Source organism: Haliaeetus albicilla, chromosome 3, assembly GCF_947461875.1.
Source record: "Haliaeetus albicilla chromosome 3, bHalAlb1.1, whole genome shotgun sequence".
In the NCBI taxonomy this organism is placed as follows: domain Eukaryota; kingdom Metazoa; phylum Chordata; class Aves; order Accipitriformes; family Accipitridae; genus Haliaeetus; species Haliaeetus albicilla.
Window position 1 is genome coordinate 6,497,970 of NC_091485.1, and position 25,564 is coordinate 6,523,533.

General features: G+C 37.7%; 1 protein-coding gene across 1 annotated transcript in view; it reads right to left on the reverse strand.

Annotated features, from left to right (window-relative positions):
- Positions 1 to 5,843: 5,843 nt before the first annotated feature.
- The window catches only part of LPCAT1 (lysophosphatidylcholine acyltransferase 1), a 64,132-nt gene continuing 44,411 nt past the window's right edge, over positions 5,844 to 25,564 (reverse strand). Inside the window, exons 10-14 of the mRNA XM_069778758.1 lie at positions 23,553 to 23,678; positions 16,305 to 16,458; positions 15,316 to 15,414; positions 11,884 to 12,022; positions 5,844 to 6,774 (exon numbers count right to left, since the gene is read on the reverse strand). Of these exons, the coding sequence (XP_069634859.1) occupies positions 6,590 to 6,774; positions 11,884 to 12,022; positions 15,316 to 15,414; positions 16,305 to 16,458; positions 23,553 to 23,678 (703 nt within the window). The 3' untranslated portion in view covers positions 5,844 to 6,589. The remainder of the gene's footprint in view (positions 6,775 to 11,883; positions 12,023 to 15,315; positions 15,415 to 16,304; positions 16,459 to 23,552; positions 23,679 to 25,564) is intronic.

The window sequence follows — 25,564 nt, forward strand, 5'->3', positions numbered from 1 at the left end:
CCCCTTCATTTTATAAGCTTCTTAAATCCTCTGCTCTTGGCATCACCCACTCCAGTTTAATCCCATTACATGATAAAGCACATCATACCATCTGGGGAAAAAGTCATCTACAAAACAAACCACTTCTCCACTTGTGAAAGTCAAAGTAATTAACTTGAAATAAACCTGAAGGCTTTCCTAGAGGAAGAAACTGTCTTAACTTGATCACTCTGAGATGTCGGAAATACTTACGGATGCAAGTCCAGGCACATCTAATGGATCATCTGCTCGCTGCTGCATTCTCTCAGTAGTTTTACCTGAATATTATATAATTTATGCACATTTTGATCAGTGTGTTGGTGACTAACGTGTATACCCAGTTCACTGCTTTCGCTATAGAATAGAACTGTGGTGTTTGTTCCTCCGAGGTGGTGCCAGAGGATTTTACCTTTAAGGAGGTCTTACAAGGTTCCTGTCATGGTTTGAGTACTTTTTTCCAGTCTTCAAAAGAAATAAGCAGGGACAGCAGATGAAACCTTGCTGGCTGCGCTGCCAGTGACCTAGACATTACTTGGATACATGATGCTGCAGTACCTTCAAGAAATCATCCTCTGACTGAAGAAGAGCTGGCTTCATTTCTACCTAGCCAGGACTGCAGAATTGCCTGAATGACAATCTCAGTCTTCCTGCTCATCTGTGAAATGGATCTTGCAGTCTTGGTGGACTGATTAATAAATAATTTAATTAATAACTAATTATCAATGGCACTGATGTCAAATTCTTACTTTCCATTTTGAACTGTTGGACCTACTCTTTTTTTTTTTTGGTAAAGGATCTAGCCATATTAATTAAGTAATTTAAGTTTTCCAAATTAGCTGAAGTTCAGATACCTAATAAGTAACAAACCATCTGAAGTGCTTGGTTCACAGGGAACTTCTGCGCTTCAATATGAGTTTAGGAGCTGAACTTAAGTTTTGCTAATGTAAAATTCTTGACCAACTGTCCTGGTTTCAGCTGGGATAGAGTTAATTGCCTTCCTAGTAGCTGGCACAGTGCTGTGTTTTGAGTTCAGTATGCGAAGAATGTTGATAACACTGAAGTTTTCAGCTGTTGCCAAGTAATGTTTAAAGTCAAGGATTTTTCAACTTCTCATGCCCAGCCAGCAAGAAGGCTGGAGGGAGCACAAGAAGTTGGGAGGGGACACAGCCAGGACGTGGCCAATGTGGTATTCCATACCATGTGACATCACGTCCAGTAGATCAACTGGGGGGAGTGGGGATGGGGGGATCTCCGCTCAGGGACTAACTGGGCATCAGTCAGCGGGTGGCGACCAATTGCATTGTGCGTTATTTGTATATTCCAATCCTTTTATTATTACTGTTGTCATTTTATTAGCGTTATCATTATCATTGTTAGTTTCTTCTTTTCTGTTCTATTAACCTGTTCTTATCTCAGCCCATGCATTTTACTTTGTTCCTGATTTTGTCCCCCATCCCACTGGGTGGGGGGGAGCGAGTGAGTGGCTGCGTGGTGCTTAGTTGCTGGCTGGGGTTAAACCACGACACCAACATATTTGTTATTTCTTCTAGAACACTCATGAAAGTGCTGCTAGGAAAAAACAGAAGCTTCACGTAAAGCAGAATGTAACATTTCAGAAAGTCTTATGACCCACACTCTGACCTAAAGGAAAATTAATCTGACTTGGTCAGAGTTTTTAATCAGAATTTTTCTTTCTCTCCATCCTAGTTCAGTCCCATAATATATGCAAAACTGCACTTACAGTGTTTTTCGGAGATCATGGGATCTATAGCACATGCTGCTCAAGTTCTGCAACTTGTACTCTTTAAGACCTTTTTTTCTTTTTTTTTTTTTTTTTTTTTAAAGCGAGAATACCATTTTTGAAGGAGCAGAGAACAGAATGTGACTACAACAGTTAACATGAAAAGCTGTACTTACCGCATGGTAATATAAAAGTAGGAAATTAATGGCAATACCAAAGATGGCCTTGTAATAAAACTCATAAATTAATAAAACCATATCTGCTTTAGAAAATTTATCAAGCCATGCAGATGTTGAAGTGCAACAATCCTATTTCCAGAAAAAGGTTTACTACATTTTATGAATAAAAACTATTCCAACGAGCTCAATGCTTAAACTAGCTAACAAGCCTATTCAGTTAGCATGAAAGTTTTAATAAACAGCTATGTACAACACTTAACTATTTACTTCTGGCAGCTTTGCCACTGAAGAGGTTGCATCACTTCCCTACTGCACGCACGTCTCCTTTTCTCCTTTGTGACCTACGGATTTATACCTTCAAAGTGGAATTAGCAAACACACACACGAGCCTGGTTTGTTTTTATCACAGTAAGAGTATTCTAGCTACAATAAATGCATTGAAACATATAGTGCAATTCATTGGTATAAAATTAAGTGTACAACCTAATGTCTCCATAAGGCTTACAAATTGCCTGTAGTGCCTTTTAAGCCTTTCTGCTTACAGCAATGGACTCCTGAGAAATGTGTAATAGCACTTGCCTTACTGTGGTAGAGACCGTGGTTTAAACATGCTTTGCACCTCCTAAACATCTGTCTGGTTTTAGTGAGGCTTTATTATGTTTGAAGAAATACAAATGAAGGGAAAATAAAAAGACACTTTTTAGGTATCTTGGATTTCGTGGTTTTCTGTGTTACTTTAAGTATGTTCAAAATACAGAGTATACTTGTTCAATCATATCAGAATAGCAAACTTTTGGGTGGCTATCTCATACAATAAATAAAAATTCAGTCTGATGCACGAGCTCTACTGGCAAGGGATGGCAGTATTACATAAAAGTAGTATAACGCTCATCAGACATGTCAAATGCCTTCACACCCCTGCATTTTTTTTGTGTAAGGATCATTTAATAAGTTAAAGTGTTGCAAAGAACTGAAGTCCTGTCTTCATATGTCTCCCTATAAATTTAGGGGTTGTCAATATCACCAGTTAAAACAATGTGCTTGTAAAATCTGTAATATTTTAATTGAAAGCATTTACATGGGGAAAAGGAAGCTTTCACTTCTACCCTGACACTGCAGCAAGCCACTGAAACTTGACTGTCACAACCTAGCTGTTCCACAGTCAGGTGCCTTTTAAAAGGGCTACTTAAGCGGAACTACTAAAACATTTCAGCAGTCAGAGTTTGATAGATGAGTTGTAATGAACATTGCTGCAGTAATGCAATGTGTTACAATAAAGTCTGAGTTTACCACCCTACAGTAATGTGGCTTTTCTGTCACTACAAGGCAGTCTAACATTATAGCCTTATATTCTACAGATGCTAAAATCATCTGAATTATATTAATTAATCTCAGCTTTTGTGACATTATGTGTGATCTAACAATGTTTTCATGCAGGCTGATCAGGACTTCACCCTATCATTCATCCTATTATGCCTCTACCTCATTCAACAATCTCACAAAAGAGGGAGCATCACAATTCATTACAGAATCCAAGTGGTGTTTTGTGGTGGTGTGGTGTTTTTTTTTTTTTTTTTTTTTTTTTTTTTTTTAAATGGTTGCTTCCATCAAGAGTACTTGCTCACCAAGCAAACAATGTGCTGGTCACCAGCCTTCTTCAGCAGCAGCTCTGGACTGAACTCACTGACGCACATGACTTTCAGTGCTTCTTCACCACGCAATGTGGTGTTTGTTTAAGGGCTCGTCTATTGTAGGCTGCAGCGCCCTTCAACCCAAACACTCCGCACAGCTTAGCTGCACACAAGTGCAGCTATTACACTCACCACAATTAGAAAACATCTCCCTTACCAAAACAAATATGAACCAAAAGAACCCTTCGGTTTTCAGAAGACGGATCCCCATGTTACACAGACCATACATGCAAATTAGGCACACTTGTATTTAGCCAACTTCAATCAGCTTGCTTTGCTCTTTCACGGATGTGGACAGAGTAGCCTCTGGAGCTTCTCTCACCTCAAAGTCGTCCATGAGATACTAAGCTTACCTTTTTCTTCTTTTCAGACATGTGTCTCAGGGAACTCTCTCTCGTCCACTGCACTCTGAAATTCTCAAATTCCCAAGCTCACACACAAAGCAAAAGATAACTAATCTCAGACAGCCAGCTTGAGCCATGCGCCATAAAAACTCTTGTAGAGGAGATGCGATACTCCCAGACTACAGTTCGTGTGCCGTCCCTCACATACCGACTAAAATACTGTATAATCACAGAAAGCAGACCTCAGGACATATCCCTATAGACCCTGGGGCATGATCATCAAAATCAAGTGTCTCCACCTTAGCTGTCTGTCTGTTCTGTTTCCAAAACCTCCAGTGAAGGAAGGCTCCTCACCCCACCTGGAATAACCCATTCTCCTTAGCTTAACTAGGTGTATTGCAAGGAAATTTTCCTAATGCTTAACTTGCCTTTTAAATGAATAGCCTGGATCTACATCTTCCTTCAGTCTTCTCTTCTTTGGATTAAAGAATACTTTTGATCTCTTTTTTTTGAGTACTTTCTGTCCCCCAGACTCTATCCAGCTACTCCCCGTTTTTCTCAGGTGCCCCAACATGGACAGGTACTTCAGGTAAGGCCTTATCACACCTTGGTAACACAGAAATGCCACCACGCTTCTCACAGGCTACACTGTTGATGCATCCCACTACAATGAGTATCTTTTCTGCAGCAATGAGTTAACAGCGCTCCGCTTGTCTACTCTGTAACATCCCTGCCCCAGGGTGTTTTATGCAGCAATACCCACTCCCTCCTCTGTTTGTGCAGCTGATTATTCCTACCTAAGTGTAGTTCTTCACATGCCTTATTTTTCTAAACCATTTCTCCTGTTTTTCATGATCAGATTTAATTCAAATCTTGTCTGCAAGTCTGCTGCAGCCCCGTCAGCTTAGCATGCGCTACTTAGATAAATCAAAAATTTAATTATTACCTCCAAATGAGGACCTACCTCCACATACCCCACAGAAAGCATAATTTGTTACATTTTTTCCCTCATACCCTTTCTATTAATGCCAGTTTTAGTTTGGAGTCTTGCCACATACAGTTCGGGATTTCTAAGGACACATTCCAATACCCTAATGAGCTTTAAAACACCTCCTGCTATTTAAAAAAAAAAAGTTATAAAAGCATTTGGTACAAAACAGATTTCCTTCAGCTAAAATTTCTCCCTTTCAAATGTAGTTTTAAATTACTGCAACATGTGGAAAATTCAAATCTCAACAGTTTTCCAATCACAAAACCATCATATTTTAGTGCAGCCCTACAAAATTAGTCATAGAAATTATCTGAAAGTATTTTTTCTTTGTTTGGAAGTAGAGTTGCCATCACAGTTATTTTGTGCCAGAGTCTTCCTTCCTACTCCTTGAGGCTTTTGTCACATTTCCTAATCAGTGAAGCTCTGTGACTTTATAATAATCTAAATTTTTCTCTGAGACCTCCACTGGTAATTAAGGCATGTGGCTTTACAAAAGGAAAGATAAGAAATGTTACTAAGACAAGTGATTTAGGTTGGTGGGGTTTTTTTGTTGTTTTTTTAACAGTTCTAAACTATTTTAAGCTTCATATACATTATATGCAGTATACGTAATGTTGCTATAGAGATTTAACTAGCATTTCTTCAGGATGTTCTGCAACTTGTTGCTGGCTTGGCCTCTGCAGAAACTGCAACCTTTTCAAACTTGTGCTGATACAACAAAGTTCTCATAATGTGTTCCATGCTAAATTATCTGTATATACAGGCTTGCTACAAAAGAAACCTGTGATTCCTGATAAATCTAGCCTAAGTACAATTGTGTAAACGTCTCCCATTTAAGTGGGTGAACATGATTTGAAATGATTGTAAGAGAAAAGCACAAACAGTTTTGTCATGTATTTGCAAACAGTATGTGGCATGTCAGTTTGGAAAAAAATTCACGTTTAATTGCATCCAGAAGATTACAGTAGAAAAGTGTTGGGGTGAGGGATAAAAAGCCTTTCCTTTTCATTCTACCATGGAATAGACTGAAAGAGAAACAATTTTGTCATTCAACAATAAAAATAAAAAGTAATCCTTAGCAAGTTTTTGCATTAATTGTTTCCAAAATGTTCACTGAAACCAAAACAAAGGGCCAAAATATGCTTGCCTTGCTCGAGAGAATAATCCCACTGAAACCAACAGGACCGACTATGCAAATATGGACAGCAAAGTTTGGCCCCAAATAAACATCCCCATAACTAGGGAAAACACTAATCACCAAAGTGCACTTAACACCATAGTAGCTACAGTTTCTTTATACATGCACAGTTTGTGCGACACTTTGTACATGAAACTAGCCAATGGAATATAAATAAGTGTGCCGCTTCCTTTTAAATATGAACATTAATAATGAAGCACATTCACATTTTTGCCTTTCAAAGACCTTTTTGAAAAAAATAAAAACACCTTCCCCAAAGTAACCTGGAACATGTTGTTAAATATAGCACATACGATTCAAAGAACAGTATTAAGGTAGAAGAACTTTCACACACAAAACTGGTATTTGCTGTATAGTTGGAGTGACTTATGAAAATCCCAAGAAAAGACAATCCTCTCACCAGGAGAGGAAGGTAACAGTTGTAGTGTTAATTCAGTTTCTTCTGCAGGGGCTTGTTTTTATCTTCAGCGTTTTCAGGGCTGAAGTCAGTACAGATACCATTAGGAGCAGAAAGAGATGAAGTCTCCAAGCCACTCTCAGCTCCCATCTGATCAGCATAGAGATAGTCTTCTGCAAAGTGTGGGTGCAATTCAGCAAATCTGTAGAAGTCATCTAAAAAAAAAATCGTTGTTACACAGAATCAGCTCTTTGAAACAGAAGGACGCTAAATTTGAGTACTTACACATAGATAATCACATGATCACTTTGGAGAAAAATAGAAGCAGTTAACATAATGCTATCCCCATAGCTTGTTTTAGCTTCTCAGCAGAAGTTTACCACATGCCCAGAACCAAGATGCCACAAAGAGTTACCTAAGCCCTCTTAAAACACTTCAGACCAGAGCTTAGCTTGTATGGTGAAGGGGTAAACAGGCTCAGATTTGTATTAAAATGCATGAGAAGCACCACATGCCCTGACACAGCATCTCACTGTTCACTGGGGGAAGGGCAGAAGCCCTCCAGCTGAGGAACAATGAACCGCAAAAGCAGTCATTTCTTAAAATCTGGGAAGTCTTTTGCAAACATGCCCTTTAATGCTTTGCACGCATAATTCTCTTCAACCTAACAGCAGGCTATCACTGCTGCCTTCCACTTTCAAGATTTCAGCATTTCAAAACTCCTAATATTTTAGGGAATAATATTGTGAGAAGATAACTAATTTGTAACACATTATGAAAAACTGATTTTAATGTTGGATACTAATAAGACAATAAAAAGAGCAAGATCAGTTCTTGGGGGAGCGGGGAATCCTTAACATCAAGAAGTTACATCTTGTGTTGAAAATCAGGCATCGAAGCCCTGTCACAATTTGCTCATATGACTATTTATTCAGACACGATTTGAACACAAGATACTGTACAGGATCCAAGTCATAAGAAGCTATTCTTGTAATGTAAACTGACACTGGAAGAAGCTGGATGTGAACATTATCACTAACTCGGTCACCTACAGTGTATCACACACAGCCCACTCAATTCACTGTGTTATCCCAGAAGAGTTCATGGTCAAACGATGCTGCGAGTTCCCTGGAGTGCAGCGCAGATGACAGCTGAAGTAGCCTTTCAGAGGAGTAAAGCCCAGCTCCTCCTAGTACAACTGGGCTGGTGTGGAAGAAGGGAACTACCACAGCTCTCCTTCTCCGCTAGAGACGGCATGTTTTTCTCAGTATTGCAAAGAGCAAGGGAATGTCATTTGGCTCACAGGGGCACTGAAGTTGTAGGTCGACCCTGCCTCTGAACTGTTGCAAAGGGATAGGTGGGGAGAATGCAATAAATGTAACTTCATCCTTCCGCAAACAAAAAAGTGGATATCCTTTATCTACAGTTTATATGGATCTGAAGTATTTTGGACCCTGTAACTTCAACAAAAGCTGATGATGTTTAGGCCATGAAAACCAACACTACCATCTATGTAAGTACAATGGGCTGATTGATCATGTAAATGATAAAGTCTTCATGGGGTGGGGGGGGATATCTTAAATGTTTGAAAGGGCATACAGCAAAAATTTCTCTTTTGATAATATTTAATGCAAGTTCAACTTTTTAAAAAAATAATCTCATAGCAAAGAATGGGATGCATCTGACCTTTCTCAAGAAGGAAACGTAGAACTTTTTTATATTTAAAATATTTAACAGTGGTAGTAGTCGCAATAATATATTAGAAACACTTGAGTGCAAACTCATTCATCAGAATCAAAACAGTTACGCACATTCAGTGAATCCAATGAGTATATTATTTTTCTGCAGCTAACAAGGAAAGAGCAATCAGCTATCAGCCTTAACTGGGTCTAGCCTGCAGCAGGAACATGAAAGCATTCCTTTTTTTTTTTTTCCCCTCCTCACATGGCCACTTTAAGCCCATCCCAAGGACCTACTCCTTTTTGTAACAATACATGTATATGCACCATATTGAAGACCATGAAAAAATAGCCTTTTTTGGGAAAGGTCATTCTGATAGTTAGCCCAACTAAGGTAAGATAAATATAAAAATTTCAACCAACAGTACCAAAGATGCTCTTACAGTCTCATTAAGCATAATCCTTTTTGCATGGGAAAGACTAGAATATTCACTGTAGATGCCATTCTAAGTAATTCTTCAAAAAGCTGCTGTATCCTTTCAGAAAATAAATTCAGAAAATCCCTTGAAGCAGTTGTTCACACAAGCATGATCGTCTATATCCAAACTGGCATCCTGACAACTCTGTCAGGATCCATTCCTCAATGTTTTATCAGTACTGGATCCAAATGAAAAACCTCAGATTCCAGGAAGGATTGAATTGAACAGGATGATGTTGCTGATAGACCTCAGTAAGTAGACATTTTGGGTATTGTAGAAACAAGTCCTGAAGATATTAAGGAATATTTTTCAAAGTTGTAGACAGCAGAGCCCAAGGAAAAGTGCTTGGGATCCCATTTGCCTCATTCATCAGAAATGTGAAACAAGGTGATGTAGGAAGAATTGAGCTATTCCAGCATTACTTCTAATCACATGTCTCATCCTGGAGCTCAAGCTTAAAGAAGCTGTGAAGCAGACTGGAAGAAAAGATCACCTTAGGCATTTACTTAGGAAAAAAGTAATTTTGCTTCCTATCCCTACTAAGAAGAAAGAGACAAGAAGAAGGGAAGAATCCAAAGTGGAGTTCTCTAAGACTCCTGTCTATATTTTTGTATTAAGTATGCATATGTACTACAAGAACTGCAAGAGGTTTTTCTCCTGCCTTTGCAATACCCTCCTGCTACTTGATGCTCCTGATGGAAGCTCTGTGTTCATGAACCTCCTCTAGTTTTTGTTCCCCCTCAACTACATAATTACTTTAGTGTACAGGAACCTAATAGGATAATCCTGTGGTTAACACAGGTAAGGGTACTGCATTTTAAAGAACAAATAATTCCTCCTTCTCTGAGCATTCATCCATACAGATATTCACAATACTGCTAATTCCCCCCTTCTTCTTGTTACGAGCAAGCAAGGCAGTCTTCAGAACACTCACAGTCATCATTTGTCTATCAAGAGCAGGTGGAGAGTTTCCTAGAATTTGTGATGCCCACCTACAGAACCTAATCAAATTCTCCAGAATCATGTCTTAAGATTGAGAAATCTTGCCTCTCTCTAGATTACAGTGAAAGGATGAGCTTTGGAATCAAGGTGCATCTAAACAGTTAAGCCAACAGCATGCTGCTTAAGAGAACTGACACAGATCTTTGCCAACTAGTGTACTTTCAAACATGCAACAAAAATCCACACTTCTAACCAGTCACATCCAAGATTATCAATCTAGTTACACAATCTTAATTTTGCTTTTGGTTATTCTGTTTACCTGCAACCTGAGCTTTTTCTCTGGGATATAAGAAGGAGCTTGTGAGCAGACCCCTCTGCTGTGCGTATCCAAAGTAATGTCAGTACTCTTCCACCATATACAAAGTTTTCATTTCTCAGAACCTGTCTGGACAATGTCTTCAGAAACAGCATAGTCTGCAAGTTTTCCACCCCTCCCTTCTCAGTATTTTAAGCGCAACGAATTGAGTATGTGGAAAGTTGTACACATTCCAGGAAAGGCAAGAGATTGAATATTTACAGCAAGAACTTTCAAGACAGAAATGCAATACCAGAAGTTTATTTTCAACTTCTAATTCTCTACCGCAATAAATTGGACATTCATTCTTACTATTAAGCTTTCAGATATGTTAAAATCTCAGCGCAATGTTTGTAATATAAAAACGAGCACTTCTCTCAGAAAAAGATCCAAGCAAAGTTTCAAAGAAATTATGTAAACACCATCCTACTTTCTGTAGCCTCACAAAAGACTAGTCTTGACTACAGGAAATAAAATAGGGAAAATGAGAGCTAAGCACTTCAGTGGCCACTGCTGTGGCTCAGTGGTCCAGATTTTCTTGTGATGGGAATATACCATGACCACTCAGGGGAAAAGGGCAAATGTAAATGCAACTAAGTACTATTGAAGATGGATATTAAAATACGAGTTCTTTGGCAACTCACATGAACTGGTCTGAGTTCACTTGTACACCTTTTCAAATTTACCTATTCTCAAACAATGAAGTATGCCAAAATTAGAGTTCTGCTAGGCTTACCAGCTTAAATTTCTGAGCTGGTATTTTTGAAGCTGGTGATGGGGCAGGGCAGGGAGGGAGAAAAGTTGAGTCACCGCCCAAATGAGTTGGGAGACAAGGAGCAACAAAGGCAGGAAAAAGGCAATAGCGTCGGATGGACATGGAAATGCTGGGGACGTGACAGATGAGAGGTGCAGAAAGGAAAGTTAGTACAGCAGGAATCAAGGAGGCAAGACATAGCAGTCAGGAAAAAAGGGGAGCACAATGGCAATGATACTCATTCCAATAACTCTAAAATAGTTCTGTAGTTGAAGCTTTACATACATATTGTATGATTGAAACATAGGAATTACTAGTGTAGAAATTGTGATTTACTAACACTGATGTCTTAATTTGTAAGATTTTTACAACTGAAAAACATACTGATTATCCTCAAGGAAAACCACTGGAACAGGGCATGTAATAAGCACTTCTACTGGAGATACGTGATATGTTGGCTATCAACAACTTGGTTAATACTTAAATGATACAACTAAATTTAGAACCTTACTGCATAAAAGATGAAGAATCTGAAGTAACACACAAGTACTTTGGTTCCCAGCATAATCTATTCACCCAGATCTCTCAGTTTTTCAAATGCAACTTTCTCGCCTCCATATCGCCTGCATTACAGACTATATATTGAGCAGCCTGGTTAATACCCCCTCATTTCCCCCGCAGACACACTCGTGACTTATTTTGAAACAGGCTGAGAAATTATTATGGGAGCAGAAAATCTTACATCCCCCTATATTCTGGGAGGGCAGAAACATTGGGGAACAGATACAAGAGACAAAGCAACAGGACAGAACTAAGATAGCTTTCTTAAAAAACATACTGACACACAGAATATGCTGAAAGAGCTAATCTAGGTAATTGCCTGACTTAATGTAGAGGGGAAAACATCTGAAAACATGTAAACCTGACATTTGATATTAAAGGTGAAACCCAAATATTTTTTTAAAATGTAAATTCACTTTGTCTGCAGTGCTTTTATCACTGTTAAAGTCAACAAGTCAACGAAAAATGGTTAAGTTTAATAAAAATATAACCAGTTTGTATATCAACATGAGTTTATACAACTTTGACAGTTCAGATCCACTTAAAATACTTACCATATGTAATCTTTCCTTTTTCTTCTTCATCTACAGCTCTAAAAAGATGCGTAACATTAATCTGTGACACACCCATGGCAGTCTTCAGAATATGAGCTAAATCCTCTTCTGTTATAGTTCCATTTTCTGACTGGTACAGCTATGAATCAAGACAGCAAGATAAATAATTGCAAAGCTGAATGCTAACTCCTATAAACAGCACCACACTAACAAGTTATGCAAAATTAAAATTTGATATTGGAAATTCTAGTTGCTCTCAGATTGATGTGATCTACTAAGGATTTCTGATTATTCTGGGTAAAAGACAGCATTGATTATTAGTTCACCTGTGTACGCTTAGAAAGTAAAGTTTCTGAAGTCAGAAAACCCCCTATGTTTACATGCCTAAACACTGGCATTTCAGTGATATTCAGAGACAAGACTATTTAACAATAGCATGTTTTGTAGATATGTAACTGAGAATAATTTTTAGTCTATTGAGCTGTGTGTCCAAACTCCAAGAGAGTCTGGAATCAGGAGATATATTAGATCAGCCTAAAGCAGATACCATTTCTAGTTGGTCAGATGTAAACCTCGAGATTCCTTTGACCAACATCCACCTGATTCAACAGCCAGTTTGCATAAAATGCCTACATCTACATGGCATTATATTAATGAGGAGAATCCTACCCCATAAAGTGATGGGCCTATAATTTTCAACAAATACTTATTCAAAATTCTAGAAAATAATAATTTGCATATTCTTAAGTCCTGGAGCAGAGTTTCCTCACAGAAAGAGTTAGCTTTACTACTGACAGGAGACTGACAACTAAAGGTAATTGTTCATAGTCTCATTCTATCTTTGTATAAGTACAGTGTTTTCCCCGAAAAAAGGACCTGAGTATTTCAAAACATCTGTAACAAATACAACTTCATTTAACTTTCTAAAATAACTCAATTTGCCTGTGCAATGGAAATTGAGACAGAAGTGTTTTTGAAACATCCTTGTCTCATTTTCAAGCATGACAACACTGCAAACATTGAACCATGTGAAAAAGGCTATTTTAGAAACTTCCATTTAGTTTCTCTACATCGAGAAGGTGGGAACTGATGAGATTGAACAAAACTGGCATACGGATGTATTTTTCACACAAGCAGAAGTTGCTGTCACAAGACCACACACTTCAATGGGATAAAAAAAAGTCAGTGGAATAAAAAACCTGAAGTACCATGGAAGACAACATTTATGCTAAAATTGGGAATCTTGCCTTTTCCTCCCTAGCACCTAACTTGCACACAGTTTCACAAGCAGTAGGGGCAAGGACAAGACACTTGTTTAATAAAACCTGCTATATTTTCACAGATAAGTAGTCAGAAGGTGATACTTGATGGTAAGGCTCACAAGCATCATATTGGCAAGATTTACAACACCCTTTTGTTTCCCTAACAATTAGGAATGGAGGATGCGTAGCACTTAGACTGGAGTGCTGCTCTTAGGCTTTATTGCCATAATCCACCCCTTCCCTTTTAATTGTCCACTGCTTTAGAACTCTAGTGGCTCAGTAACTCCTATTTCTCAAGTTCTTCAACCATATACTAAACACTTCCACTTTGAAAACTTGTTCAGCTATATGAAATGTTGCACTTTATCCCTGAAAACAAATGACAGGGTGTTTTGCAAAAAGTAGCACATGGCAGAGGACAGCAACTGTTCAAAGTCACACATTCATGAACGGGCTAGATCCTTCAGTGGCTCCCAGTAAACTGTGTGAATATCTGACTGTGCACAAACCCTGGAAAGGAGGAGGAAGAAAGGATATTGAAAAAAAAGTTCTTTTTCCCTTTTTTCTAGAATACTGTGAGCAAAATTTCCTCAGCTCGAGACTTTTCTTAACCCTTCCAATCATCACTAGCAGGAAAAAATGAGCACTACCTGCTTCCCCTTGCTGAGTGCTTCCCCTTCTTCATACATGCATAGTACTTCTCTCCAGTTCTACAGTTAACTTTATATTTTGCAATTAACCAGAAAACTCAAAATTACGTATTATGAGTTGAACAATAGAGCAGACAGTGAAGAAAACAATTTTTTAAAGAAACAGTTCTATTAACTTAAAGTTAGGTGCTTCCAAAAAGAAAGTAATTGCCTATCTGAGATTTTCTTCCTCTAAAATGGTAAAAGTATATTGCACATTATGCATCAAACAGCTAAATTTCATTGAAATACTTCCCAAAAGCCACCTTCAGGTCTACTTCAAGCTTGTTCATTTTAGTATGAAGACACAGAGCTGACCAAACAGCACCTGACCGTTTCTCTATGACATTACATAGATCAAATGGAATAAGTAAGGGCAGAGACCTTTCTGCTTTTCCCTCAGAAGTAGCGGTAACAGCAGCTATTAGAGGCATATTTCCCCCAATATTTGTAGTAACTAAATATTTTTGTTCCTTCCTCCTTTGTCAAATTTGTTTGATACTGGCCAAAGGGTAAGAATGATAGAAGTGAACACTAAACATTCACAGGAGCCTCATTTCTTTAGCAAAACATAGTTAAGAGAGTAATACAGGTATGCTGAAGAACCTAAAAAATAACTACTCAGAAAATAAGGCTACCATGTAGTACCATGCAAATCAATGTTCTCAACTCCATGCATTCACCAGTGATGACAGCATCAAGAGTTAGCACTCTTCAGTTTCAGTAACACTAAAGACCATGTGAGTTTCAGGCAAAGGGGAAAGATGATGCAGGATGCAGCAGTTTGCATGTTGAACTAGCAGTATTAAAGAAATTAATTAAAGAGTAATAAACCAAGGTGTCAGACAAACCCACCAGAATGGTAAACATTAAGTATTGCTGCTGTCAAATTCCCAAAAAGTCTGCATTAATAACTATCTATGCTGATGCTGCAACAAACCACTGAGGCTAGAATAAGATCAGGAGCACTTCTGGGAAGCATAAAGTCTGGGCTGAGACTGCAGGACCAACACAGAAACACGGTAAGAACTAAGAGGGAAGAAAATCTTATCAAGAAGGCAAAAGGGGCTTAAAAGATTAATCTCTATTAACATGTAGGAAAAGTTTTTAAATATTTTATTAACTTGAAAAATAAGATTTGATTGAAACATTAAAAAAGTAGTAAGCACAACTCATTAGCCTTTAGTTTAGAAGAATCAAAGGGCTTCAGGTTTGAGATTCAATGTGCTGAAAAAGATTCTACCAGAGTTCCACAGAGAAAAATTTCAAACTGCAAACTTCATATTTTTACATGACTTAAACTTGCAGTGCATTCCCTCTGAAATGACCTCTTAATCTAACTTTCCATTAATGTTATTTTAAAATGCAATTAAGTATTAAAAGGGCATGTCAAACAAGCTTCTTTTAAGTCTAATGGCAGTATTAATAATTTCTTAAAAAAAAAAAAAGTAAACTACATAGAGGAAGAAAATGCTGCTTACCTGAAATGCCAACTGAATTGTTTCCAGAGTTTTGGATGGCTTACAGACAACTGACAGAGCAATGACAAATTCCCGTATGTCAATTATACCGTCTTCATTCTGTAAAGGAAAACCTCACCTCAAAATACTGCAATTTGTCTGAGAACTTTCATAAATAACTAACAGTGGCTAAAGATGGAGAATATTCAGAAAGATCAGTACATATGCCACTACAAAAAAAGTCTCACTGAAATGAAATTAATTCAGGGCAAGAACCTGGGTCATCAAAGCTCTGCAGCCCTTCTCAGAGTTTTGCTCAGAAGTCATAATTCAAAGATTCTTGGAAGACAGTGCTGCTGCTGTGACCCGTCACTTGCATATTTAAGATTTTTACGTTAAACCATCTGACTTACTGTGTTGAAATTGAAGTCAGAACTAGAGAGCAAGGTAGCCTAATTTAAGCCCTGACTACATGACATCTGCTCTTTGGTCTAAGAGAGAACACTGGACATATCCACCACCTGGTCCAAACAGCACCTCATCCACACAAAGATAATAGTCATTGCCCCATCCTGACTAATTGCCAGAGGAATGAAAAACTGGCTCATCTGCCAAGTTCCTAGGTCCTTCAGGTTTCAGGCATCCTAGAAGAACAAGAAATTTATTTACAAGGTAAGTGAAATACCAGCTAATAGGCATTGCATTCAGTTGCAACAAGCCACAGCAGAGCTTTAGCCTGAACCCATCTTTCTTCCTCTTCATATTTTGCATCTAGAAAGAAAATCAGTTTTGTCCAACTGATACTCCTTTTAACTTCTACCTGAATGAATGCTTTATTTAGTTGATGATAGGTGCTCTTACCTTGCTGAAAGGGAAATGCAGTAGGCAAATACTATGGTGAAGTACTCAAAAGCACTTAGGCCCAAATCAGACCTCAACTGGAACAAACTTAGGCTAAAGCAGAGTTTACGAGAAGTAGTACAATTTTTAAACGTGATGTTATTTCTTACCTCATCAAACAGCGCAAACATACTTTCTAATGTGTGAGAAACTGGAAATTCCAAGTATGCTGAAAATTCTTTAAGATCAACCTTTTCTTTTTTCATTTTCATGGCACTTGCAGCATATTTATCAAGATCATCTTCAAGTGTTTCTGGCTTCAGGCTAGAAAGCATATTATTTTTGCACATTTAAAAAACATACCCAGTTTTAACAATACAAAATTCAATATAGCAAATGAAGCAATGGATGATAATGGTGTAAAACATTGCAAAATCTGGAATCAGAATTACTAAGCAACTTTAAAATAAAATAACATATTCCTGTAATTTTAAGGCTCCCATTAGTTCTTGAACTGTATTAGAAATTACTGCAAGGGCATAGGAACCGTGGTCCTAAACTTGTGTCCTTTATTCTACCTTGATTATAAGCTGTATGTGTAAGCAGTTCAACATGAACAAGAAACACAGTCTAGAACTAGCTAATAAGAAATACCAGGCATGGAGAACTAGGTGGGATTTAGGTCACCCGAATATGGCTGTATTGTAGGACAGTAACATAAACCAATTACGATTCCAAATTTACTAATGTCACCGAACAGGAAAGACCTAATGCATCTTGCCTAAAAGAAATCAGGGATTACATAATAGTGATTATACTGTTAATCCTGTTTGTCAGTCCTCGTTTTTCACATTCAGTCCAGAGTTGGACACCATTACGAGGTGACTCAAACAAAGTTACAGGAGTTAATACAGCTACAGAAATTCCCTCAGTCCTTCCAACTGCAAAACCAGATTTTGACTGATGAATGAACAGCTTTATATTTATGCAGGTATCTACTGCGTGGGTTTTTCGGTTTTGTTATTTTTTGGGTTTTTTTTTCCTAAGTTAAGCTTCCTGGTTTTGTGAAAATAAGTCTTACTATGAATATAATAAATGCTGCTGCAGGTATGTGGGGAAAAGTAAATTCCCTCCCTATTACAACATCAACAAAATTGTGATCAGCAGGTTTCCTCTGAACTGATCTAGAGTAACATGGGCATCCAAACTTTCCAGTCTGAAGACAATAGAAGCTGATAAAGTCTTCTACAATATTCTTCTGCAGTTGTCTGTTTTGCTGTTTGCTGCTGCAGACAAGGAAAAGCAGCTGTTTACAGAACTCAAGTTCACACCAGAATTGTTCCCAGACTGCAGCTGGAACTCCTCTGCAGCTTCCTTTCAGTGACAAGAATGAATAAAATATTTAATATCAGCATTCTCAGGAGCTTCTGAAAAAATGATAAGAGCATTTCTGAAAGGAAGATTATCTAATATGTCAGCTCCAGACCTTGACTGCTTGCTGAAATGACCCTTCCTAAACATCACTGCTTTTAAGCAAAACCACAACTACTATGCTGTCTGCCATTACCTAAACTGACTCACCAAAACAGTGAGTACTAAACAGTGTTTAGTACTAAACAATGCCAAGCCCTGTATTTCTGAATTGCAAGACCTGAACATGCAAGAATTTTTCCAGAGACCCATGGGCCCTGCAGAACATTCATATATTCTCCATCCTGGCATTAAAGCACCTATGTTAAGTTTTGGTCCTAGACAGTATAAAAAGAGCAGCAAACTCTCCTCTGCAAGCATTTGTTTTCCATGATCAAGCAGAAAAGTAGCAGGAACAATGACAAAGAAATCCAAGGAAGATTTGAGATGCACACAGAACTCAACTTCTCACAAGCAGGATTACATATAAGAAGTGTCCACAGATAACACATTCCCACTGTAGTAGCTGATATGGATTTTAACTGTAGGATGAAGGACAGCTGGCATCCGAATCCTCCCTTGAGATAAGGCACCACTGACACAGAACATGCAGTCTAACATCTGTCTCTAAATCAGAGATTTGATTTGCAATGAATTGACTCAAAATTCACCTTTTAGAACTGAGCGAGTACTTGTTTGGTGAGTAGTATTCAAGACTTGTGAGATCTCCTCTTCACCAGTTAGTTAAGTCCAAAAAGCTAAAAATTTTAAGGCAAAACCTTGTACGGAAAGTAGCATGGCTTACCACAAATCTTGCAGACATCTTGTGGTTTGGGTTTTATAAATATAGGAAGAGATGTGAGCCAATTGCAAAATGAGTATGTGGATCAGCGAGGCAAACTTAATTGCTTCCGCTTGTCTAGCCTTTTCAGAAAGTAATTGATCTGTGGATGACCATGACCTACTATGCAGAAGTCTTTTGAAGTCAAGTGTTCCAAATCCCCACAATAGGTTTTGAACCAATATGAAATGGTTTGAATGTCTCAAATCCTTTAAAATTGTTACTTTTATCCCAATGGAGGCTATAAAAGCTAGAAAGCCAACAGTGGATGTCTTTGCTCATGAAATCATGCTTGTTTGCATAATGGCTTCCATGCAGGATCTAGGTTTTATGATGCATAACATTATTTGCTATTGTGGTGTTTTGCTTCATTTTTTAGGCCACTGCGCACTAAAGAGAACAAAAAGTCATTCCAGAGTCCCTGAAGATGGAAAGGGCATTTTTCAAGATCAACAGCTTTGAACATTAAATCCTTCACAGCAGACTTCACAAGGAAAACCAGATCCCTGAAAGTAGGATATTTTCAGTATAATTGCCACTATTTTTAGCAAGTGAGATGTCTTACCTCCTTAAAGCTAGTTTTAGCTGTATTTGACTATTTGAAAACAAACTCCTTTCTTGCATGCTGGGAACCTGCCAAAAAACTTCTAGTGTCTCACAGAGCTGGAAGTTGCTTAAGAACAGCTTGATCTTGTAGCTAGCTACTGCAAACTGCAAGCTCAGAGAAACATGCCCTAAGCCAGAAAAGCGCAATACATTGTTTTATGTCTGCTGATGTACTTCTGTGCAACTTCGTGTCATAATGGAGAAAGGATGCTGAACAGCTGCAAAACCGACCTTCCAAATACTTTGGCACACCCTGCCTTGATCAATGAGGCAGGGGTTATCATGGTTGGTATTTGCTGTGTTGGGCCTAATCCATGATCACCTCCTGCAATGGACTGTATTGCTTTTGTCATGAATGCAGACGGACAACATCCTCCAGAGGTTCTTTCTTGTTATAGATGATCTCTGAACACTCTAAAGTCATGGCACTGTTAGTTAGCTGTGAGGGGTTATTACTCTGGGGATGCAAAGCTCTACCTACAGTCTGGACCACCGTTTCAGGCACACATGGACAGCAGAAGTTTACATTGTAGTCTGGATGGTCAAGGCTGTTGAGCAAGAATAGGCAGGCACCAGGCCTATGAGGTAATTATCTTCTTGCAGATCTTACGAGCCAATAGAGGCATTGCCTAGTAGGATCCTTGTGGCCAACTGGATGAGATAATATTGGACAATAGTGGTCAAAATGGAACTGCCGTTTAATTCAGGTCATTCTTACCAAAATACTATGGCTTTTAAGAGACAGCAGAATTGATTCAACACGAGCAGGTTTACTAACATTAAATTTCACCAGGGCCAGGGAATGTGTAAGGAGGTAAACCTTGCAGGCTTGCTAAGGTTGTAGAACATTCTTCCAAGGCAGACATCACTAGTACTCATCACACGGGTACAAGACAAAATAATACTCAGGCTCAGGAAAGCAAAGGAGATGGTTAAGGATTCAAAAAGAATTCCAAAATAAATTGCTGCCCATTGTTAAAGATCAAAGTTACTGACTAAGAGTAATCCTACTGAGAAAGCTAAGAAATCTAGAAGGCAAGAACAGGGGATTTTTCCAAAATCTGACCTGAAAAAGATGATTTGGTGCAAACCATACCTTTTACAAGTAGCCATAATCAACAAAGCCATACTGTCTTCAGTGAAAAGTACAAAGAACCTCAGAGTCTGTGTACTAAATCCATACACCAGATCAAGAACCTGCCAAACCAAAGGGTCTTGTGCCACACATATACCAATAATAAAATGCACATTCACCATGATACCATATTATGTTCTTGCTGTACTTTCTATACTTATTGCTTTTTGATGCACAAAGTGGAAACCAACTACCATACTGGAAGAGAAAATGTGCTATCTTGTACAAGTATCAGTGCTGCCTAGCCTAAAAAAAAAATTAGAAAAAATAGATGAAAAATCTTAGTTTTTAAATAGTATTTGCCAAAGACTTGTCAAATGAATAGGGAAAATCAGGAAGTAGAAAACAGTGACTAAAACAGAAGGATGTGAGACACATCCACCTTTGCTAGATGTTCCAAATCATACTTCGGGTTTTAAAGGTAAAAGATTTGGGGAAAAAACAACCAGGAAGCAATTAAGTAAGTAATGTGGTTGTAGAGTACTCAATGTTAACAAATTGACAGGTAGACAGAAAGCAAGAGAAATGAGAAGAGATCAATTTAAAAAAAGAAAAAAAAAAATCAAGCACAGGATAAGCAAAAAGATCTTAATCTGGCTAGAAGTTTGACGAGGCTATCAATACTTCCCCCCTCTCTCAAAGAGATGCAAAAGGCCTAAACGACTACAATTACTTGAGCAAAACTTCAGGTTACATCAAGACCTGACTTTATAAGCATCATCTAATAGCAAGCAGAACACAGTCACAAAAAAAAAAAGTCTACTTTGGATTGCAGTATGTGCTACATTTGGCTTTTTTTTTTTTTTTTTTGGTAAAGAGAGAAGAGATATCTCTAATATTCAGAAAATAAAAGAATTAAAACTGAGAATAATTACAAACCCAGAAAATTAGAAAATCACTTGACTGAAAACTAAGAATTCTCTAAGGAGCTACTGATGGCCTAAAAGCCATGGTTCCATAAGAAAGGGGAACAACAATTAAGGCTAGAAGGTCCTTCTAGTCCAGGGGCCAAGTGAATGCAAAAATTAGAATGAAAAGAAGTTTCAGACAATAGGAACAAAACAATTCAAATCGGGACTTAAGGATTTCCTTGCAGGCAACTACCCTAAAGCAGCTCATAAAAAGTATCTCATAAAAAGATGGAGATGAAACTTATTTATACTGTATTAACACTTTCTGAAGGAGAAGATATCCAAAGAGGTCTTCAATAAAGCATAAAATCCAAACAAGCTTCAATGTCTAGAACATGGTAATAGATTCAAAGTACAAATAGAGAACCATTTTAAGCAGTGGGGTAATTAATTGTGGAATAAGTCATCAAATGAAGCCAAGGATTTACAATGTATGAAAGCTACAATAAAGATTGCATATAGCTTAGTAATCAGCTCATTGGTCAGACATAGATTATCAGGCTCAACAGAAGCATAACTGCTTGACAACTAATGAATGCAGAATTTGAGAAGATGAGACTGTCATCAATTGATCTCATTGATACAGCAATCATTTTGCCACAGGGGTCAGTATGAGGCAGCTGAGTTTCAGCCAGCTGTGACCTGGCAGCTGTATAGCTGTGTTAAGAGCCCAAGCTCTTCATTAGATGAAGCATGAGAACTCACTGCTGTGGCTGCATGACTTCTGGATTGGATCCCATCCAGCTGAGCACAGACTAAGCAAGTTTTACAGACAATGTTAATGAATCCTGTAGATATGTAACATGAACAGAAATAACTCTCCAGTGTAGCAAATTGAGGTATCACTTGATTTCAAAGAATCTAAACCAAAACCAAGTCTGGATTTGCCTTACTATAAAAATCTTGCATTTAAAACTGGATGTTACCTTGAAGGTATGCTATTGCTCAAAAATAAGTATTAAGACTAGATGCAAAATCCATTGGGTAAAGTCTACTGTTCCAGTTATTTAGGGATGTGACTGGATGATCTTAATGCCTCCCTGGCCTCAAAACCTTTGAATAAACAGCAAAATGACTGCATCGTCATCAAACATGCATTAGAGATGAAGTCATATTACAATCTTCATCCAATTGTGCCAGAAGAATACCATTGTAATAGCCTTCTTACTGGCACATATCCAATCAAGACAGGATAATATTTCACCAACGTACAATTGCTCAAAACAGAAAGAGAACTTTTGGGTTGTGGGGAACCTCACTCACAAATGCACATAATTGTTTTAGAGGCCAAAACAAAAACCCAGAAAAACATAATTTGAAAGAACAGCTTTAAATTGAGCAGACAGAAGCCAGACAATTTAACAAGAGGATTAAGCTGAATCCCGGGATTATCAACTGCATAATAAGAGATGTGGCTGGTTTTTTTGGGGTGGTTTTTTTTGTTTGTTTGTTCATTTTTCTTAGTACTGTAAATTCAGAGCCTTTGGAACAAAGCAAGAATGTTTGCTTCCCCTTAGAAGTCTCTCCTATCCTACTGGAAGTCTTTTCAGATGGAGATCCCGACAATGAATTAATATATGCTTGTCATCCGAATGCATAATGTATGCTGTCCTACATTCCTTATTCTCCAATAGATCTTTCTCTTCTTTTTTTCATTTGTGTACACAAGCTGGGAGATGAAGGGAAAATTAGTGAAAGGAAATAAATTACAGAATGGAAACATGAAACTATGCCCTGTACTTTCAGGTGAGGAGACAAAAAATGGAAAAGGGTGTTTGTATATTAAAGCAGTTAATAGGATGAGGCTCTAAATTTAGTTTCTGGTTGTTGAATAGGATGAGAGGAAAAGCAGGAGAAAAATTGGAAAACAGCAGCAACAAGTTCTACTATTCGGTCTATGTGAATTTTTTCACTCTTTGCTGAAGCTTTTCTGAAAGGTAAAGCCAGAGGGAACTGACACTATGAGAAGAGAGGAGCCACACTGCATATACTAAGCTACGGTTTCGTTAGAAAGTCCATCTAACAGTAATGTACTCAAAAGATCAACCACTTCTTTGTGCTTCTTGGGAAAGGGTGACCCCTCTGCCCTCACTGTTATAACATTAATCCAGTCACAAGACTGCTATGGCAGCACTGTTCTCCCTTCATCGGTGTCACAGGAAAGGGCAATTGACTCTTAACTGTATCAAATATTTGGAATCCCACAGTATTCCTGAATCTCTTCAGGAGGTGTCTTCTAGTTTTGTTCAGGAATGAACATTTCAGACACACTCTGGTCACTTGTCAGACTGTGAAAATATGCATTTTACAACCTACTCTACTCGTTACGATCTAGAGGTGCTGCTTGAGAGTGGATAACAGTATTGGTTTAACTTGATATCAGTGTTTCCCAATTGTAATATGACAATGTTCCGTATATATTCGTAAATCCAGTATTGTTATGTGAAGGGAAAACAATATCAACATAGTTATATAATAAAGATGCACCTTACATATAAATATTGTATATGCTCACCCAAGGCTTCTCACAAGCTTTGCAAATTCTAAAAGACACGTGTCTGAAGGCAGACGAAGTTGTCCTTCAGCCAAAGCTAGCTGACAGTCTTCAAATGTGTAGTCTGTCACTGAAACTCCCAATGCCCTTGAATAAACCAAAGAAACACAGTAAGCAAGATAATCTAATAAAACTATGCAGAATCATAACTTTTTTTTTATAACAAGTAATCCTGTAATTATGCTCTCTATTCTGAATAACAATAAGAGTCCATAATAAGGAAGAGCCCATAAAAGAAAGTTCACATACAAATGTGAAATGAAATATGGTACTTGACCCATTGCAGAGCATCTATTTTGACTTTACATGTATATGAAAATATAAAAGAACACAAGGGAAAAATTAGGCAGTGCATAGACTTTCAAATTCTGTGATATTTTCATAGAAGTGAATAACAAGGGTTTAACAATAATTAATCTAGAACAAAAATACATATTTATTAATAATGTTAAATATTTATATTATTATTATTACACTAACATGTTAATAAATCAATAATCACCTGAGCAGAACAACTATTACCTTCAAGTAATTAAAATTATACAACAGGCAACATTTCTCTACAAAGAATGGCTAGAACATGAGTATAAAAGAAAGTAGAGTTAGACTCCAAGCAAACACAAGTTATTTTTAAGGCCTTGACTCTGTGTAAGCACTGCTCAGCAATAATGAAAACATCCCTGTATTATCAACACTTTTCAGCACAAATACAAAGCATAGCCCCATACTAGCTACTATGAAGGAAATTAACTCTATCCCAGCCAAAACCAGCACAGCTGTAAGAAAGGTAGAAGAAACAATACTCCCAAGTTTTCATATGCCAAACAATTAAGTACTCATTTTTGCTATACTTCTCACTTGATGCTCTGTAGTAATAGCAGCACCAAAAGATACTTCAAGGAAATCCTGATACTGTAGTTGCACTGCATTTGCTATGCCACAGTTGAGAGAAAGACACTTTGCTTTGGAAGAGGCCTTTAAGAATTCAGTGTACAACCATAAGACGCAATTTAGAAAGCAAACACTGCTCCATACAAGTTACTCATCTGCCATGTTTTCCATTATACTTGATTTTACGTATATCAGTACGGAACACTATCTCCTTTGTGCAGCTTTTTCTAGTTTGATGAAGTCTTCACAAAATTTTTTTCTTCACTTACCTTCATTCTTTTCATCTACAGGTTTTTCTACCTTACTATTAACCACCTTTTTCATCTGTGAAGTTAATACACAGTAATGGCAAGATTGATACAAAACCCCGAGGCATGCCACAGTCATTTTGGCTTTGATGAAAACTCTACATTCAATTCTATACCTTATTATAGACAGTTTGATCTGTAATGGCAGTTACCTCTCATGCAGTAACAACTTAATTTCTGTTAAGTAGCCTCTTCCCTAGAATCTCATTGCAAGGCCTTTGAACGCCAATGTAAATAACACAAGCCAGTTCTCTTTCATCCACCAATTAACTGTCAAACTTCAGGAATTCTAATACATTAGTAAGACATGCGCTTAACATTAAAGCTACTGATCAGGGTTTCTCTCCTCTCTAAGGTTGAGCAAGTCAAATATTCAGAAAAAACACCTCACTAATAGATTTTCAAGCTCAAAAGTACCAAATATGTTAAAAAATCAGGTATTATTTATTAGCTACTTATGAATAAAACAAGGACATAGACGGTAGTGATTTTGGATGAATAGCCTCCTCCTTGGAAGAAGAACAACAGGAAGGAACAAAAAGAAAAAGCCAACTAAACCAAAAAGATACAGGTACATAGAAAAGACATCCTAAAATCCTGCAGACTGTTGAAGGCTAGATTGCCTCATATGGGTGATCCTAAGCGATTAAATTCAGTTCCTCCAAATTTTTCACTTCTTGATCTGTTCCTGTTTCATCACCCTACTCCTCCTGTGAAGAATGTCCTAATAGTATTTGCAAATAAGTAAACCACCTTAATGGAATAGACAAGAGG